At 37.6% G+C, this 20967-nt stretch overlaps 1 protein-coding gene across 1 annotated transcript in view; it reads right to left on the reverse strand.

Annotated features, from left to right (window-relative positions):
• The window catches only part of KIF6 (kinesin family member 6), a 374962-nt gene that overhangs the window by 244176 nt on the left and 109819 nt on the right, over positions 1–20967 (reverse strand). Inside the window, exon 6 of the mRNA XM_024766060.1 lies at positions 15761–15890. Within this exon, the coding sequence (XP_024621828.1) occupies positions 15761–15890 (130 nt within the window). The remainder of the gene's footprint in view (positions 1–15760; positions 15891–20967) is intronic.

Consider the following 20967-nt stretch of genomic DNA (forward strand, 5'->3'; position numbering starts at 1 on the left):
TACAGAGACAAGGAGGAAAAGAAGGCCTGGACCTTGCCCTCAAGGCATTTATAATCTAGTTCAGGAGCTAATGACAAAATGTGTGAAACGAGAGTGAACAATGAGAAAAAGGTAAATGTGCAGGAAAGAAAGTGATCTGTTTTCAGCACTGAGCATCCTGATCTTTCAGGTAAAACCTACGAATGTTAACCATTCCCTCATTATGGAAGCTCTCCACGCTCCTTCTATCCCTAGGTTTCTAGAGTCAAACACTCTCTCTAGGGCTTCCCTGGTGGCACAGTGGTCGAGAACCTGCCTGCCAATGCAGGGGACACGGGTTCGAGCCCTGGTCTGGGAAGATCCCACATGCCGCGGAGCAACTAGGCCCGTAAGCCACAGCTACTGAGCCTGCACGTCTGGAGCTTGTGCTCCGCCACAAGAGAGGCCGCGATAGTGGGAGGCCCGCGCACCGCGATGAAGAGTGGCCCCCGCTTGCTGCAACTAGAGAAAGCCCTCGCAAACACAGCCAAACATAAAGAACTGAGTAAAAAATTTAAAACAACAACAACAAAAAAAACACTCGCTCTAACTGCTTGCTCTGTCTCCTTTTCCTTTATTGGACCCTTTTCTCTCCAGTCCCTAAAATAGGCATGTCCCAAGCTATGGTCATCATATTTCTTCCTCTTGGGGAACTCTTCCATAGCTCTGATTCTCATTGGATTGGTACTGCAGTGTAGTTAAAAATCACACAACCAAAATTTTAGAATTGGGTGTCGGATGACCTGGTTTCTTCAAGCCCTGGTTCCATCAGTTACTAGTGTGGAAATCTTAAGCAAATTTACGTAAAGTAATTTTGGTTTTTCATGCCTTTGAAATGCCATAATCAGACTTGCTTTGCTGCAAAGAGTTGTACTAATTACCGACTGAAATGTTGAGGTGGTCCATGAACTGTAAAAGGTCATAAAAATGTCTCACTGTTGATGTTCACTCTGTTCAGATGCCTCCCATGCCCTTATTTCCAACCACAATTTCTCTGTACCCCAGAGTAGAATGTCCAAGAGCTGGACTGATAACTGTCACTAAAATGCCCTGCCAGCATCTTGAACTTAATGTTACCCCAAACAACCTCATCACTTTCCCTCATTCTGTGTCCCACGGATGGATATCCAATCCGTCCTATTGCATGTACCTCTGTCAGCTTTGCTCCATCTCCAAATATCTTTTACCTCTCACCTGAGCTACATTCTTTCCTTACTAGTCTTCCCATATTTATTCTTGGCTCCTCCAACTGTTCTCCACCTTGCAGACAGAGTAGTACTTCAAAAACACATATTTGATTACATCAATCCCACCTAAATCCCTGAATTAAACTAGCATGCTCCCTAAGACTAATATCTCCGGTTTCTACAACTGTATCTGATACAACTGTTTATCAAACTATTTTTAAAGTATGGCAATCTGACACTCTGAACTGAATTTATGCTTTCAAATGTAGCCTAACCACAGCAGAGGAAACTGGAATCTGAGCAATCCAAATCTAGCGTTGCCAATAAATAGCACACAAAGTGATAAACCATATTTGCTCCAGCCTTTTACCCACGCTATGGAATTTCTTTGGGAAACACACACACTTGTTTATTTGATGACTGCATTTGATTAGTTTTTATCCCAACATTACTATCTGTTGAGATAATTCTGAATTTTGACTGTTTTGCAATTTTGCGCTGTCAACAAATGAAACTATCCTGTATCTCCTCACCCAAACAATTTTGTAAGACATGGAGTAGGGCAGAACAATAGTATTCCATGAAGACACCCGTACTTTCTTCTCCACTAGGTAATAATTATGGGTATTTTCTAACTGGCTTCAATCCAAGTACTTTCATATACTTTCAATTTCTCTTTATATCTCCCAAGGATATTTTGAGAGACTTTATTAAATAACTTGAATTCACTTGACCTATGAATTTTTATAACCCTATCAGAAAAGTGAATGAAATTAGTTTAAAGTGAATCATTTAACAATCGTTTTTCAGATTCGTTTTTAGGATTTGGTATCAAAAATATTAACCTGTCATTTTCCAAATGTTTTCTTCTTTTGCAGAGTTGAGAATAAATGACTTTCTTTTATAGAGTAAAAGTCTAAAACCCAGGCTCACTGGGTCCCTTACAGATTCATCATATTGGTAATCTGTGGTCAAGGAAAGTTAGTTTTCCTCTTTCTCATCTCCAGCCCAGCAAAAGCTGACTTCTCACTGAAGGCCTATCTGAAAGGTTACCTCCTCTACAAAGGCTCTCCACTTCCCACCTCCTCCCACCTAGACTCTGAGCTCCTTGGGGGCAGGGACGGTGTCTCACACATCATTGTAACCCTAGCATAACATTACACAATAGTGTTCAAAAATGTTTGTTAAATCGTTGACTCTTGCTCATTTCTAGTTTTCTGGAATCTCTATGGCATGCTTCATAATTTCTAAAAATTGCCAAATAATTCAGAGACTATAACTGCAAACTCTTTAAATCCATGCAATATAAGTTGAGTCTAAAAATTAGAATTATTTGTACAGCAAGATTGACTCCAATCTCTACACTTATCTTGGGCTTCAATTACCCTTTGTGCCTGACTCCAGGGCTCTTATTATCCACTACACTGTACATCTTCAACTGCCTTTTCTCTTGCCTGGAATGTCCTCTTGATGGTCAAGTATTGGCCAGTATGTCTTATGGGAAAAGTGTGCCCTTCTCCTCCTCCCAAAATAAGCCTACTCAAAATTCATTTATCTTCATGAATTCCCTTGGACCATTCCCAATTGGCATTAACTACTGTGTTCAGAAAGGCCATTTAAACATTTGTGCATAGAGTAGAAGATAATTAATATCCAAACTCCGGAAAAATCCATTGTTCCAAATGGATTTTTAAATGTCTATCATTTAAAAAATTGTGACATTGTAATGGACAGTTTACAGCAGAGGGTAGTGAGGGATGACGGTGGAATCCACCAGGCTACAACTGAGTGTTTGGTGGTCAGCCCATTTCTTGCAGTGTAAAGAGTGGTGCAGATTATAAAAGGTGCTTCAAAAATGACCTTGTCAGTCAATGGTGGCTTCAAACTGTCTATCTAAAAGGGGCTTGGAGTAGCAATGTACTTGTGGAGTGGTACTTGAAGCTGCTTTTGCAGCTTTACATAACATAGCATTAAATCGAGGAAACACCACATGTCTGTACTGAAGGCTAAAGCTCCTTCTCCACCAGCCCTTCAAGCCATTTAGTGGCACTGGCTGGGCTACCACCCTAAGAAGCTCTTTCACTGAACAAGAATCATTTTCTGCAGAGCAGGAGATACTCCTAGGCTGAAAGAGAAATTTGAAAAGAAATGGTATAGCAACAAGAATTGGGTAACAGTGATAAGCATTTACAAAAGCCTGTTTATTCATCTTTCCTGTTGGAATCTGCAGATGTACAACTACTAATCCTGATGCTCTATGATTTTGTTACGCATATTCCTATTGGTAGATCAACAAAAATTTTCACTTTTTTCATTATTTCTTCATGATTTGTGGGTGTGTGGCCATTTTCAAGATTGAAAATTTTCATTTAAGGGCAAAAATTGATATGTGAATTATGATTTTTGTGTTTATATAATATACTATTATGTTTTTTTGTAACAATTTTTCTACTTTTAGTTAATCTCATGTTTTCAATCACTTCAAGAATTATTACAGGGCTTCCCTGGTGGCGCAGTGGTTGAGAGTCCGCCTGCCGATGCAGGGAACACGGGTTCGTGCCCCGGTCCGGGAAGATCCCACATGCCGCGGAGCGGCTAGGCCTGTGAGCCATGGCTGGTAAGCCTGCATGTCCAGAGCCTGTGCTCCACAACGGGAGAGGCCAAAACAGTGAGAGGCCCGTGTACCGCAAAAAAAAAACAAAACAAAAAAACAAAAAATGATTACAAATAGTTAATAAATATAGTCTTCAATGAGTCAAGTAATTTCTTTATATTACATATTAAGATTTCCTAGGATCCTTTGAATACTTTTTTTTCCTTGTCATATCTTATAGCTTATATTCCACTCTTATGTACCAAAATCTTTCTTTCTTCAATCAGGTCTCTATTTTGCAGTGAAATAGCTCAACAAGAATTTCCCCTAATTTAGAATAGGTCAGGTGAAGAAAATTCTCTCTTAGGTTGAACACGAGTATATAATACACATGCTTGAGACTTTTTAAAGCAAACCATCTAAGAACAGCAGCAGACACAGAATCCAGAATTCAGCTTTCACTCCAATTCTCCTTGTTTGATAACACTTTCTAACCAGATATCCTAATTGATCTGTTCCTTTGATCATTTGCTCTAACTGAATTGAAGACTGAAAATACTAGCCTCCATGTGTTTCCCAGACTGATACCTGAGCCTTTTAGGTTAAAATCCACCCTTAACTGAGGATTATCTAAACCCTCCCCCAACTGGTTAAATGATTTCTTATCTAATTCCTCCCATGGCAAATGGGTTGGTTAGGAGGCCCACCACACACTTGTTGTACTCTAACTCAGCCTGGAAAAGTGAGGCCTGACCAAACTTAATGGTTTAGCATGTGACCCTATAAACACCTGTCTTGATCTTTTCTGAAGTTGTTTCAGAACATACTGCTTTAGCAGCAAAATATCCCCAATTTGATAGCCCTCTATTGGAATTAATGACCCTAAACTGCTCATTTTCCTTTCTGATTTTTCTTTTTATAAGATACCTGGCTTTTAGAAAAGTAATCAAACTCATTTTCCCTAGTTGCAAGATTTCTAGGTCCAGGGTATTATCAAAGCAACTGTGTAAAAGAGAAAAACAGACCAGGCACACCAATTTTTTTTTTTTTAATTTAAAAGTAAGCTTTGGAGCAATCTGAAACATATGATAAGAATGTTTTAGCAATTGTGATTCACCTTTCTGATAAGAATAGCCTATTTTGTTTTATTATATATTCCTTCTAACAAGTCTGGAATCAATTTGATGGATTTTTGATTTTCATGTCTTCAAAGATCTGTTAGCTGACTTCAAAATTTTAGGAAAATTGAATGCCAGAATTAGTAATGGCTCTTCTTCTGTTGGATGTCAATATTTAGAAGATTGCTTCCCTATGGGTCATTTCTCCAAAATGTGGCAAATCAAATACATTTATATAAAAATATAAGCATGATAAAGTCAGCGCACATGGCAAATTGAGGAAGAATTTTACCTACATGTTTAATTAGAGCTATGTTCAATTATCATCCTTGTTTAATATCCTTGAACTGGGTATCATCATATCAACACCAGGACAAAGGTTTGTTCTCTAACAATGGAAAATATATCATCCCAAATGCTCCCCCACCTTTTATTTACTTGACTGCAAGAGGAATCATAGCTAAATTTGGTCCTCAATGGCATTCTTGTTGTCTAGCATATACATTTTTCATCTTTTAAATTAAGGTTAACATTTTTTCTCTCTTCTCTTCCTCTTAAAATTCAGTCGGGCTTAACAATTTCCAAGTCTGACCATACACATAACTGGAAAAAATGATATTATGGGGCTAAAAAGTCTAACAATCTTCTCAAGAATTTATAGCAGTTCATTTAAACTGTCTTTAGGGAAAACCTTTTTCTATACATACTGTATACCTCGAGATTATAAGTAAACTGAAAATACCTGTTACTATCCTGTGTATAGACAACTACAAACAGGTAGTGATAACACACAAAGCAGAACTCAGATATACATTTGAGTAATTTTACTCTTATGAAACAAGTTTATCCTGTCAAATTGATTGTGGTAGCTCTCAATGCAATGTTCGAGTTCAGACATCGAGGTCTGTATCGGACACAGATTTGAGGACCGTGTCACTCACAGTACAGATGCTGAAGGAAGAACTCTAGAAGCATAGATGTCTGGTGATTACATACATTATTTCATGCCATTTTATAGTCCAATGATATTTTTTCCACATTTTGAAGATTCCACAGTTCTCTCTATGGCTATGAAGATCTCTTGCTGTTAGAATTGGCAAGAATCCAAATGGCAAGCCCAAAACGTGATCAAATTACTTGTTGAAGGTTTTGGGCAGTTGATAAGACCCCTGTCTCCTCCCTCCTAGTCTGAAACCAATACAAGGACTAGTGCAAAAGTCAGCCTGCCAAAAAAATGAAAGTATCTATCAACAAGAAATGCTAGAAGAATAGCTTCTTCTTAACATTGACTTTTTATAGCCCAAACTGACTTCCTGCCATTTCCCTCATGTGTATTCCTGATTGAAGATAAGCCAAAAGCAATCTATCTGAATTATTAACCCTATTTCTTACAGAAATGGTTTTACTCAGGGGCTAATCTATGCCTCTTTGCCCTCTGATCAATTCCTTCCCTTTCCTCTACTTTGCTCTACATCACAGAGATGCAGAGTCCTAAAGGCAGCATTTCCCCAAGACCCCTTTTAGCTGGCATCCAGCTGGAAAGTCAGGGAAGGGGAGAGATACTCTGGCTTTTCCCTTCCTCATGCCTTCCACTCTCCTGCCAATGCCTCCTACCCGCTGAGACCTGCCTATAGATTGTCATAGCTTCCTGTTGTTGGTCATCTCTACGAGTTGTATTACCATCCCCTGTTTGGCTTCTCAGATTCTTCCGTCATCCATGAAACAAAACTATCTGCACTGATTTCTCCTGTTTTAAATACAGAGTAGCTTGTTTTCCTTGTTAGATCCTGACTGATACACTCAATTAAATACACAGCAATTTAGCATAAAGCTCTCAGATGTTATACAAGACTGACAGGAGTATAAAGTCTTTGTATTTCTTTCAAAGTTACAGGCAAGACACTGCCCATTTTGCCACACAAGACCCTTTAAACAAGTATGGATACAATCTGCCTGCAATTCAATACCCGTAAATTTGCTCTCTGAACAATGAAAACTATATAACCAAAAATGTCAAAACGATGCCCTTGTTTTTACTTGTCTGCCTGAAGAATCATAGCTAAATTTTGTCCTTAATGGCAATAATTAACTCATTCCAGTTGTCTATCATATCCATCTATCTTCTTTTAAATCAAGTTTACCTTCAAATTTTTTTTTCCTCTTTGACATTTTTTTTGGTCCAGGTTTATATGTGTTTTAATATTGTAAGCTGCTTCAAACCCATTTGGAAAATAGATGATATATATAATACTAACACAAACATTGTTTTCTTACTAAAAAAGCCATGCTATATTTGAATTTTATGAAGAATAATGAGTTAGTATTTTGTAAAAATGATGCACATTTATCAAGATAGATCAAGTTATATTATGGTAGCAAATGAACAAATAGCACCATAATCTCAGAGGCTTAAAAATCACAAAGGTTTCTTTGTTGCTCACATTATTTCTCCAGTGTTGTTAAATGGTGGCTCTGCTCCACATACTTGACACCAGCAAAGCTGATGGGGGTGCTGCCATCTTCTAAGACCACCTCCACAACATAAAGCTTCAGGGTTTGCCACAAAAGGGAAGGAGATTAAGGAGAACTTTACACTCGTTCTCAAAGGCTTTGAAACAAAAGTAACATGCTACTTTCACTCAGATTGCACTGGCTACAGCAAGTGAACTCCCTTAACTTCAAGGAAGCATGTGCTAGAAGGAATAAACAGAAGTTTTGGTAAGCGCTGGTAATCCCTACCACACTTTTTATTTTAAAAATCCAAACAACACAAAAAGGAGCAAAGATGAAAGTGAAAATCTCCCCAAAATAACAATGTTAATGTTTGATAAAAATTGTGTTTAGATACCTTTAATATAGAAGAACATATACAAGTACTTTACCAAAACAAAAGCATACTACACATACTATTCTTAATTGAAAATGACTAAAGTAAATTTTATTTGAATTTAATAGAAAAATAAATAAAACTGAAGGGATTGGTGAGCTTCAGATAAATGTTTTTTCATGGTAAGAGATGTATATCTTTTCTCTAAAAGTATCTCTTTAGAATTAAGGAAAACTCATGGAATTAAAGGACTTGGGTCATCATGATTTTAACTACATGGTTGACATTTAGACAGTATCTACTCCTTTCTTGCTTTGAAATATAAGGAAATTAGCTCACTTATAACACCACTCCTCCTCTACTTTCTAACTCCAAATTTGTGTTATATCTATTATTATTTATATTTTCAAGGTTTATAGTATTTACTTACACAGTTGTTTAGTTTTATGTCTACATTTAAATAAATTCAATGTTTCTCACCAGTCCTTTTGTAATGCTTCTGGGTTCTCACATTCGTTAATTTGATTTATCTCTTAGTTGGTTAGCCTTGATTGTCAAGCAATTTTTAAAAACGATGCCTTGGTTCATTTTCTTCCAGGATTCACACATGCTTAAAAATACTTGTCTGATGTTTTTGTTTTTAAAGGAAAACTTGAAAATTTGGCTGGGTATAAAATTATTGGGACACAATATCCTTGCTTCCGAACTTGTTCCACTGTCTTCTGGCACTGAATATTGCTAAGGAAAAGTCCAAGAGCAAACTTTTTAAAATCTTCACTCAGAGTTGGCTTGCATTTTTCAGACTGGATGTCCATAAGCTTCTTTATTTAGCTTTGGAAATTAGTAACTTCAATAGATTTTATCTTGGAGTTGAGCTTTCTCCATTTTTTCTTAGACACAGCATGACCTTTTCATCTGCAGATTCAAGTAATGCCAGATTTCAGGAAACTTCTCTCTCTCTCTCTCACTCTCTATCCATGTTTTTTCTGTTCCCCTCACTCTTCTTCAGGATTTCTAATTACTCAAAATTGGTTTCTCCTTTGGCTCTCTTTCTAGGTATCATTTTCTCTCATTATTTTAAATATCCTTAGTTATTTTTCAGCCACATTTCCTCCTCTTCTTCTTCCTTGTCTTCCTTCTCCTCCTCCTTTTCTCCTTCTTTCTCTTTCGTTTCTTAATGGCACTTTCATCACTATAATGGCTTTCTTCTTCTCTTTCATTTCTGAGTTCTTCAAGCTTGCTTTTATCTTCTTGTCTTGTAATCTTTTCTTTGAACCTTTCTATATTTTTTAGCTATTTTTAAAAACAAATATTGCTTTTAGGTAACATATTTAAGATTCTGAAGTATACTGTCTTGCTTCCTAATGTAAGGAGTCTTCAAATGTATGTTGCTTTTCCCTCCACACTCCATATACATGGAAAGATCTTTAGTATTTTCCTTTTGATAATTTTATCTTTGAGCATGTGCATCTCTTTCCTAGAGAGTAGTCTGGGAGATGGGTAAGGGAATATTCAAATTCAGTTTGTGTCCTGAGTACCTTTACTCTGCACATATTTCATTCTTAGCCTTAAGAGCACATACTTTCCTCAAATTTTTGCACTAAAAGGTCTGGGATGGCAAAACCCCTTAAGTCACAAACTCCCTGAATCCCACTCACCAAAGGCCATCTTTCTTGGCCATAAGCCTAGACCACTGACCATAAAAATGGCCTGTCTTTAAGGTTTCTTCTTTAGACTCACCTTCTATAGTGTAGAATGAATATCTAAATAATATTGCCCTATCGTACTTGTCTGTTTTCTTAGATCTCACCACCCTAACCAGAAGACCATTGGATTTGCATTTAAGAATCGTGACACTTTCTTTAAGGAGAAACTGTATCCTGCCTGAGGTTGGAGGATATATGTGTTGGCTCTCAGCAACCTCCCTCACCGTAATTCAAATTTCATAGTATTTGGCAGATTTCCTCACGGTTTGAGGTTATGGTTATTTCCTTATTTCACTGAAGATGGCTTTTTCCCTTTTATTTTTCATTTTTTGTTGTTGTTGGTGGTGAATTTCAGTAACAGGGAGTAGAGTAAAAATTACTTTCTTCTGCTATTTAATCAGAAATCAGAATTTTAAAGGTCAGAAGAAACTCAGGAGCTAAATTTTTACAGCCAAGAAGATTGTGTTTCTCTAATTATGTATATGGAGTGAGTACATTTTAATATTCTATTAATGGCTGCACCGTACCACTTCATTTATTTTAATAAACGTTTTAGACTTGAAACTTACGGTTCATGCAATACCACTAATCAGGTTAGATGAGAGCAGAATGCAAACTATATTATAAGACAGAATCACTAGTTAAGAAAGACTCTGTATTTCTCATATATAAAATATAAAAAAGAGGGAGAAAAATGCTTGGGATATATTAAGTGCTCAAAATTTAAGTTCCCTTCTTTCTATACCTACTAACATATATACAGTAGATAAGAAAATTTAGAATTGTCAACACATCTTTTGCTAAGGCTTCTAGCTGCCTATTGGGACCTAATGATAAAAGATGTTATTCTCATTATAATAAGAGCAGTGTGAAATGGATTTTCCCTGTTAAATATTTTGCCCTTCTCAGGCTCACAAATCTTGGTGTATACTTGCTAATTATATACAACTAATATATCTTTCCAACAAAAATCTGTGAGGATGTGTTATTTAGTGTCTCTCTAATGGTGTGATGGAATATGATTCTGGAACACTAATTGCAGCCCAAATCCTCTTGTTTCCCACACACACTACACAAGGAGATTGAGGCTTAGAGAGCTGTTAACAAACACAATCACACAGTCAAGCTGCTCCTTCCTTCCCGTGCTGTCCTCGTGTTATTAGACAACGTGTCCAGCGACAGCTGTTTCAGTAACTGTACAAACCTACTCACTCCACTCACAGCCTGTCTCCCAATTGTCTTTGACTTCTACAAGGTCACACAACTCACTCCAAAAGTTTGACAAGAGTGCAAAGTCTGAGAGCTTACAAAACGCATCAGCACAACTCAGATACATTTAGTATGTTTTTTATTTCAAGCAAAGAATTAGGCAGAAAGACCTCTAATAGTTCCTGGGAAAATAATTTACAAATCCTGTAAATGTTGTTGGGAGGACGGTTATTTAGCAAGTGATGTCTTCCAAAAGGTCTGAAGTACCACAAATTAAATTTTAAAATGCCAAAGTCATCTGTGATGCACTCTGTACTCACCAAGAGGCACAGTGTACCATAAAATCACCCCCAATTCTGGGTTTGAGATTGCAGGTCTTTTCTCCTGAAATCACCAGGTCTTCTGCTTCACATTAATTCGACAAAAAAATATTTTTAGTTAATGACTGACCAACTATGTAGTTGCCAGATGCTGAGAGAATAGAGTTGAACAGGACTACAGTCTTGTCTTTCAATAGTTGCTAGCTGAGAACTGTACGGTCTTTCCAGATGTTATACTATATATAGCATATTAGCGCTCCTGAATTCATCAAGGTCAAGAGCAACACCAGATACCAATCATACAAGAAATTACATCCAAGGTTATTTGGACACTGTATTAGTTTTCTAGTATAACAAACTAGGTGGCTTAAACAATAGAAATCTATTATCTTACAGTTCTGAAGGCTAGAAGCCTCACATGGAGGTGTTGGCAGGGCTGGTTATTCCTTCTGAGGGTTATAAGGGAAGGATCTGTTCCAGGCCTCTCTCCTTGGCTTGTAGATGACTGTTTTCATGTTCATTGGCACACTCTCTCTATATGAGTCCGTCTCCAAATTTTCCCGTTTTATAAGGTTACCAGTCATATTGGATTAGGGCCCAACCTAATGACCACATTTTAACTTGATCACCTCGGTAAAGACCCCATCTCTCAATAAGATCACTCTGAGGTACTAGAGGTTAGGGCTTCAACACAGGAATTTGACAGGGTGAGACAATTTAACCTACAACAGACACTACTGTGAAGCTTTGGTAGAAAGGACCCTGAACACTATTCTCTTCTCCAAATTGGCTTGTAAAAGAAGGCCATATTAGTCTAATTATTCACTTTGAGCAACATTATGACTCCCTAAAATGAATAGTTAAATGGCACTTTTATCAGTGGAGATTGCTCCTAGAGGGAGCATCTGATTTTGTTAGTTCAGTACAGCTTCTGTCAAGATCCAGGTGAAATCCCCATGCTCCAGAAACCTCCGATAAAATCCACTCCAACCTGATGATGACCATCCCCTTCCATGTCCCAGGCCAAAATGGGAACAATGGGGTAGATGCAACTGGTCATCAGATTTCAATTCAAAACAAAACACTTTCTAATAAGTAGAATTATTCATCAGTGAGCTATTGCACTTCTAAGCATGGCATCCAAAGGAGAAACCGTAAAATAAAAAGATTGACTATGTTAAAAAAAAAAGAAATGAAGACTAAAAGAAAATTTATAAAATGGTGGAAAATGTTTGCTAAATATATGACAAAGGCAAAAGTTATCTTTATTCATTCACTCAACAATTATTTACTGAGCTCCTACTATATATCAGTCTTTGTTTCTAGGTGCGGCAGATGTGAACAAGACCAAGTGCCAGCCCTCATGGAGTCAACAAATCAACCAGACCTACCCTGACACTCCAAGAGAAGAACAAGTAGAGCACATAAACAAAGACAGAAATGCAAATGGCAAATAAAGATATAAAATAATTTGGTAATCAAAAATGCAAGTTAAAACAAATTTTTTTTTGCCTACCAAATTGGAAGAACTTTCAAATCCTGTGATGTTGGTGAGGGTACAGAATATGGACCTGATCACATACTTCTCTGGGAGTGGGTTTCAACCAGCTTCTTAATGGTAAAACCCAAACTGCCCCCAAATTTAGAATGAGCACATTTAAAATGCTAAAATGCATATTCCTGGGCTCCACTGCAGATTCTGAATCTATCCATCAGATATGGGATCCAGGAAACTGTGTCTTTTGACTACCATGGGGTATCCTAATACAAGTTATCCTTGGGCCATACGTGGGGACAGAGTGCTCTAGACCGTGGGCAGGGCTGAACAAACAGTTCCAGCAATGGGACTGTGCAGGACCTAACAATCAAGTGCAGAATATCTTGTTCAATTAGATGTAACTAATTGAGAGCAACATTTCAATGATAAGACAAAAAGGTACCAAGTTATACTTGCTACTGGTGGGCTTTGACACTGGGTCACACACAGTTCAGCTTTCACAATATCTATTCTCTTTGGTACAGCAAATCAACTTTTGAAAAAATTTACCCTAAGGACATAACCACGTTTTATTCAAAACATTGGTAGGATTACAGGAATTATTTAAGAGTGAGTTCTAAAAATAAGAAGAAGATAAAGCTATTTTTAATAACTTTTCCTTAAAATGCTGGCTATGAGTAGAGAACTTAAAAGGGAAGAGCTCTCCACTTTAGGTCCCCATATTTAGACTTTGTTTTGCAAATGTTTTCTGGTTACCATGCCAACTTCTGGATTTCTCTATGTAAGTGGGAAATTGGGAACCTCGCCTTTTAAAAAAAATGATTAGTGTGTTCTTTTTATCCTGGTAAGCTCATTCTGTGCTGACAAATTATACTCTGACAGCTTGGTTGTAATCTAAAACATGCCTCTCTGGAGACTGAATATTAAAGTATTTCCAGGGATTGACAGTTACTCTTCATTTATATTTTTATGTATTTGCTTTCAATGAATTCAAGAGATAAACTGAAGTGCTACATACTTGCTATATTTTTAAAATAATTCAGAAATGTATCCTCACTTGAAAAATCTGACATATGTCAATTTGATTATTGAACTTGTGAACTGTGGTGTAAGGAAAGAACATAAGCTTCTGAAACGGTCGGACTTGGAGCTGAACCCTGGCTCTGCCACCTACTAGTTGTGTGACCTTGGGCAAGTAGTCTAACTCTTTGAGCCTTAGCTTCCATCTATAAAATAAGAATCAGAAATAATATATACATATATAAAGCATCTACAACAATGCCAACTCTATTGAGCAGGTTCTTGATATAACATGGTAGCTATTCCCAAAGACAAAAATAAAAGCCAAGCACAGAAACATCCAAAACCTATTAGATTTGGTTTAAAAGAAATCAGGCTTCACACAGGAAAAAAGTGAATACATTTTTAAGGTAATGCATAACCAACATTGTTAGAATTGGACTTCTTCATGTTTCAGCTATTTATACTATTGTTAAACACTCAACAGTAAATAATAGGAAAAGACTTTTGGAACTTTGTGAGGTGATAGGACATGATAGATAAGCTTGTACAAAGAAGCTTAAGGTCCTCAAGACTTTACAATAGTCTGAAAAGATGCAGTTGGCTAAAGTTAAGGCGTAACTTTAAAATAGCAAATGGCCAAGGTTTTTAGCTAATAGAGGTCATAGTGAACCAGGGCCAGGAGCCCTCCCTGACACATTAAAGATGAGGGGACGTAATTGTGAGGATGAGGCCTGGAGTCCTCTAGGGATGTGTCACCTCAGGAAGAAGGTCAGCAGTGAGGCAGGGACAAGCTTCCCCGTGTTTTCCAGCAGCATTAATGGATCTACCTTTTTCATATTCCTCTGGTGGGCAGGACCCATCTCTAGTCTGTCCCGCTCCGTTTGCTGTTTATTAAACTGTGTATGGAGGAGGATTTTTAGTGGGGCATGTTAAATTTTTCATTATTACACTCCCTAATTCTTAATCTGCCTTTATTCCTTTCTCTTCAATTATTGTGAGAAGAGCATCACGGATGATCGCATGGACAAAATGTTGAAGCAATACACAAATGCAAAACATTGTAAACAAAAGAAGATATTCTGAAATTAAAAACTATGTACCGCTCTCTTTAAATAAAAATAATAAGTTAAGGGTCCTCAAATCCATATTATATGTGGCACCTAAGCTCAACTTATTTAAGTTAGTCCATTGAAGAGTACTGATGCAGACCTAGTAAAACAACAACAAAACTAAGGTGCCAACACAATAACAGATGTCAACACCATGCTTTCACTACCTGACTTTTCTTTCCATTTATCTATCTTGTATTTAAGGTGGTGCATTCCAGAGGGTGAAAATGGGGCAGAAAAGAAGTCACTTGAGGGAGACTTTCTCAGACTACTTCTCCTCCCAGCTTACTGTCCTCACCTATTGTTTGTCATCAGAGACAAGGTAGAACACAGAACCCGGGGAGTGTGGTTTAAAAAGGAAAACTGCCCGTGATCACAGTAAGCTGTTCACTTGGGGAACTGTTCCCACATCACCACCACCACTACCGAGACCACTTAATTCCTTTCACTGCAGTGTCGCTGGATGAGACCTTTGTGACCCTCCATCTCCAATCAGTAACTGGTTGAGGTTAGGGCCCAAGACTGAGTTGGCTCCAGAATCCTGGCTCCAGAATATGGTTCCCAGGTAAAATATAGGTGCTCAGTTAGGTTTGAATGTCAGATTAACAACAAATAGTTTTTAGTATAAGTATATCCCCAATATCGCACTGAGACATACTTATACTACATACCATGGCAGTGTTCCTGGATCTGCCAACAATAGCTGCAAATGCATAGAGCACTTTCTATGTTCCATGCATTATTCTAAATTCTTCACAAATATTAATTCACTAAATACATGAAAATACATGGATAGGTAAACATATGCCAATACATGGATGACTGGAGGTTAGGAAGAATGAACTATGTATTTTAAGTTTCAAAACTTAAGCAAAAATTCTTATAATTAAGACTTTTGATGAGTTGTCACTGACTAGCTGCAAATCAATTTGTAGAAAATTTAAAAATATAAAACTAAAAAAGACTAGATTTTTGTCCCTGCTCATTAACTAGCTGGAAGACCTTGGGAAAATCTCCTCAATTCTCTGGATCTAGGTTTCCTTCTCTTAACATGAAATTGGGATGAAATTATTTTTAAAGTCATTGCTGCCCCTAAAATTCTATTATATCTTATAATGTGCAAAAAACAGCTTGCAGAGAAATGCTTATTACCTCTGCAATCATTCTGTTGGTGTCTCCTAAGAAAAGCAGATTCAGAGCCTCTTCCTCTGTGGTTGCCAGATGAAGAGACAAGTTTTTCAGGTGGATATTCTGATCAGGGTCCTCCAATATTGTCACTTTCCTAGGGAAATGGGAAGCAACAACACAAGGCACTTTGAGAATGAAAAGAACTTCAAGTCTTTCTTACAGGTTTCTTTTTTAAAAGCTGTATGTACGATGTCTTGAATTTATAAAATCCAATAGTACACAAGACACCAGACAGTACTGGATTAGCATCAAACACTGACATTCCCTTGACAGTACTACCAAATAGCTTTGGGGCTGAAAAGTATATTACAAGCTCCTGATTTAAAGCCATCTGTCTTGGTAATTATCAGAATCCCAAAGCATCTTAAAATACATATTCTTATTGAATTAAAAATGCAAATAGTTAACCTTCTACCTGTATCAGGAAACTTGGCTATACAGTATTTTTCTATGTCATAATTCAGTTTCTTACATAGGTAATGCACAATTTTTTCTCCTTCTGATTTTTCCCTTTTGTTCAATTTCATGTCATTTTCAATTTACATGACATTTCAAACTGGTTAGCTCATCAATTTAAACATGATGAAAATTGAGGCATCTGTTACCCCACTAGGAGTTGTTCCCTTATCTAGTTTTCTTATCAAGGTGAATTTAAAATAATCAAGAAGTCTTGTAATAAAATTTTAGTTTGTAATTATTATTTTTATGTCCATCAGATGTGTTTCTTGACTTTTTTCATTTACAACATCACTTTTCCTTCCACTGAATCCTTACAGTAAGAGCTTTAGGTCTGGAATTACATTCATCTATTACAACTGCCTCAGTGGGCATCCTGGTGCCAACACCACTTCCTCCCAGGTGAATTCTAACCCTGTTTCGAGAGTTGGCTTGTCAGTACTCTCCTTAGAGTCCTCTTAGGATTTTCTGAAAATGAACACAATTTGGCTAAACTCCTCACAGTCTTGCTTCAAATGCCTACAGATTCAAGCAATAAAGTTACTAAAGAGAGTTCCCTTGTGCCTCTTGAGTTTTGCCTTCTTGAGTTTCTTAAAAATTGTTGAAGAAAGGAAATCTGTAATTCACAAGTGTTGCAAGTGTATCTCCAGATATCTGCACTTGCTTACAGCATTTGGAACTGATGATAATAGATAAAGGTTGGCATCGTTTAGTACTATTTCTCCCTTCAAAGTACAACTAGCAAGTGGACATGTGTCACTTGCCTATTGACAAAAACACATTTATAAAACCTTAAAAGTGAAGATTTTGCAAAGAGCATAATTTTTCAGTCTTCCATTTTGTAAGGAGGTTATCTGGACTTTCATATGTAATTTGTGGGCACTTAAAATACTAATTGCAGGAAGAAAATGTAGCTCTACCAGCACCTCTGTGACCAATATGTCACTAATAATCTAGCCTGTTGCCAAGTTTTGGACTCCTTTCTGTCTCCTTCAACAATACCACCTAAGATGGAAAAAGATCTCTTCCCTTAATGAAAACAAGTATATTTTATTTATTTTTCAACAAGACTCATAAGTGAGCTTCTTAAAAATGCTTGAGTTAAAAAATGCTTAGAAAACATTAAGGCATTTTTAACTGAAATAGATGAATTGTGCTCCATTTTTAGGAACCCCCTTTATTCCTTAAGCTTTGCTTCCACCCTGATCCTTCTGATATGCTCGAGAAGGTTTGCCTAAATTCAATCCCTAAGGACACAGAAATTAGAATTCTTCCTAAATCCACAGATTCTAGGTCTTAAAGGTAAAAAGAAGTTAAGTAATATTGGAAGGAAGCTGAAAGCATGAAATAAGTGATGAGACAGTATATTAGAAGTGAGAAAAGAAGAGAGTTCTGTCTTTTTCAACGGGAGGAAGAAAACAAATTCTCCAACTCTGAGGCAAAGTCACCTGTGGTACATGTTGCAAGACCAAGTCTGATACAAAACCAACCTGTGCAAGTTGAGAAAAGGGAGAGGTGGGGGAGCGGGAAACAATTCAAAGACGAGGATGCTCACATTCACTGGGCACCAAAAGTATGCCAGGGGTCTGCACTGTCTTCTGTAATCCAGTTGTAACCCTGGCTGCACACAGGAATAGCCTGCAGAACTTAAAGCAACACACCGGTACCAGGTGTCCTCCTAAGAGGTTCAGATTTGACTGTTCTGGGGCGCGGACTGGGTATCAGAATCTGTAAAGGCTCCAGGTGATTCTAGGGTGCAGCCAAGGTTGAGAGCCATTGACTTCGTCTTTAACGACCACACAAGGTGCACACAGGGGGAGGAGGTTTCTGATTTCTTTATCTTTACTCTCCACCCAGCTCCACCCCAAGCCCAAAGGGGAGAGTTACTCATTTTACTGGTTGGAGCTGAAGTCACTTTGGGCCATATCTACTAATAGGCAAGGTCCCTGTGAATTTTAAAAGGCTTGTCCTTCCATGGGAGGTTTCTTTTCTACTTCCCTGACCATGCAGCTGATAGGTAAACTAAGCCACCCATTAACCACAACAATAACTAAAGCTCAACTGGGGATTATGGATATTCCTAAACATCCATAGGGTTTATATCATTGCTAAATCAAAACAAAACCTAAATGATATATCATAAATAATCTCACCATTACTTCACTGAAATGAATGCAGAAAACAAGCAAGTATGGAACTCTAAAAGTGTTCATTTATTAGACAACCTAAATGGGTCACTGATTTAGGATTATATTTACAAAGAATAGTTAGAAGCATAAGGTAGAAAGCGCGAAATGTCATCAACAGCATTCGGCTAGGCTACTCTTTTCCTTCTAAATCATTCAGAGCCTTTGATTTGCAATGGACCTACCTCAGAACTATTACACTTCTATATTTACTTCCGGGTGCTCGTCCAGCTTTGTCACTTTGATCACAATACAATTTGCACATGCTTCCAGTTTTTCTGTATAGAACTCTCAGCCGTCTTTTGTAGCCCTGTAACTCATCACCAGGCATTTCTCTGGCACTTTTCTGATACTGTTTTCCTCACTACTTTCTGATTTCTTGCCCGTGGAGGTTTTGAAAAGTAAATAAAAAGACAGGTTGGTGTCCAGTTTACTTTGGCTTCTTTCATGGTTCTCTCCCTGCTTTGGGCTCATCTGTTGGGCATGCTTTAATAAAAAGACTCCACCTCTGGCATCTTTCTGGAATCTTCTTCAGTGCAACTGTCTCCAATCAGGGTCTCTCTTGCCAGTTCTTCTCCTCAGATTCTTTCCTGGTTTCTGCCCAATCCCTTGGGCATGAGGCTTTGGACCTTCCCTTATTGCCCTGCCTGCCCTCATTGAAAATCCCTTTTGCACTTAAGCCTCCCAACCAATTTGTCACTCCCACCCACTCTCACGCCTTTACTCAGAGAAGTACAGCCTGAGCTGGGTACTACCTCTTGACTAGGTCGACTAATCTAGGAGTGAGAATGCTTTAAACTCTGCTGCTGGTGGAAAGCTTTTCAAAGTTGGAGGAAATAAGAATCATTAGCAGAAGTTTCTCTTCGAGTTGCTTCCTTTCCTGGCCCTTCCCCACCCCCCTGCCACTCCCCATGCCCTCAGCTCTCTAACAAATCAACAGCTATTTCCTGAATCCTCAGTCTACCACTCGATTCTGACTATAATTTTCATAGCTTGAAAGAGGGCTTTATTGGAGTTTCTTAAATAAACATCTTAATTCCAAGATGGAAACCCCCCAAACTATTTATTTGATTCCTCTTTGAAAGGGCCTGTGAATAGTTTTCTCTACAAAATGTTTCTAAAATGTTTAGATTTCAAGCAAAAAGCCACTGATAGCCTTAACTTGGACCCCTAAGTGGAAAAGTTCTGCTAAGTATACTCAGCCTACTCAATGATGGAGAAGAAGCAAGCTTTGTGTTTTCTCTGTAAACAGAGACTCTTTTCCATTTGGCTAAGTAGTTGGAATTTTCAGGCTTTCTAACTGACTGGAAGACATATAAAGAGCAATGGCCAAGCTCTTGTTCCCAATAATGGAAGCCATCAATGAAAGAACCCTCCCCACCCTACATCCCATCTCCACAACATTCCAATACCACCAACTTGCTGAACAGGGACTTTCCAGGAGTCACTACAGTGAATCTGGTTTCTCATTTTCATGTTATGGACAAATATTGCTATGGTGAGTTCTGTTATTTTTTTCTACTTGCGAGTGCCCCGTGTGATGGTGCCGGCCAGGCACTGAACAACGGCACCATGTTCAAGATGGTGCAATTCACATGAGTCTGTAGATTTATTATGACTTATGTCTGTCAGGGGGCAGTAAAGTGTCTTCCAACAAAACCAGCATATTACAACAATTTTTCAACAGGTGGCAGGGTTGCCTTTTAATAATCACATGAAGGTACCATAAAGATGAGAGGTAGCTCAGTCTAGTTACCTTGACTCAGAAAAATATCCGTAGCAGGCAGCCCTCATGAAAATGGAAGGGTGTCCATCAGGCTCTTCTAAATAACTGAATAATCTCACATATTGTATACAGAGCTGCACCATTCATTTCAATAAAGAGAATATTACCTAATTCATCATTTTCCAACTTCCTTTTTCCCCCCACCCCAACACATTTTCAGAAACTCTCTACAGGGTAGATTTGGGGGAAGATGTACAGTTTTAGAAGAGTGTAAGGGGAGCCCTTCTTCTTTAGATTGATTAAAAATCTAAAAGATTTCTTCTGTTATAAAATATAATAGTTGAAACATATCACTTAAGAAAGTTTTATGAACCTGCAATAAATTTTTGTGTTGGTCTTAACCTAGACAGAATGCGCTAAAAGTAATGGATACTTTCTCTCAAGATCACCATTGAATATTTTGAAAACTCTTTCTAAACTTGAAAAAGATATCTTTTCTTTCTTGTTTTATCTAATATTATATCTTCTTACTGATAATGAAAAATATAGCCAATCACATGACACTTTAGATTGAGTTATTTCATTTAACCTACTAAAAACACCAGGTTCTCTACTAAATATTTAAAGAAGAGATTACACCACTTATCTACAATCTCATTCAGGAGAGAGAAGCAGAGGAAATACTTCCTAACTCATTCTGTGAGGACAGCATTACCCTTATACCAAAACCAAAGACATAACAAAAAGAAAACTCTAGACTATATCTCTCATGAACATAGATGCAAAAATCCTCAGTAAAGTAT

The sequence above is a fragment of the Neophocaena asiaeorientalis genome, unplaced genomic scaffold, assembly GCF_003031525.2.
Source record: "Neophocaena asiaeorientalis asiaeorientalis breed wild unplaced genomic scaffold, Neophocaena_asiaeorientalis_V1.1 scaffold46, whole genome shotgun sequence".
Taxonomy (NCBI): Eukaryota; Metazoa; Chordata; class Mammalia; order Artiodactyla; family Phocoenidae; genus Neophocaena; species Neophocaena asiaeorientalis.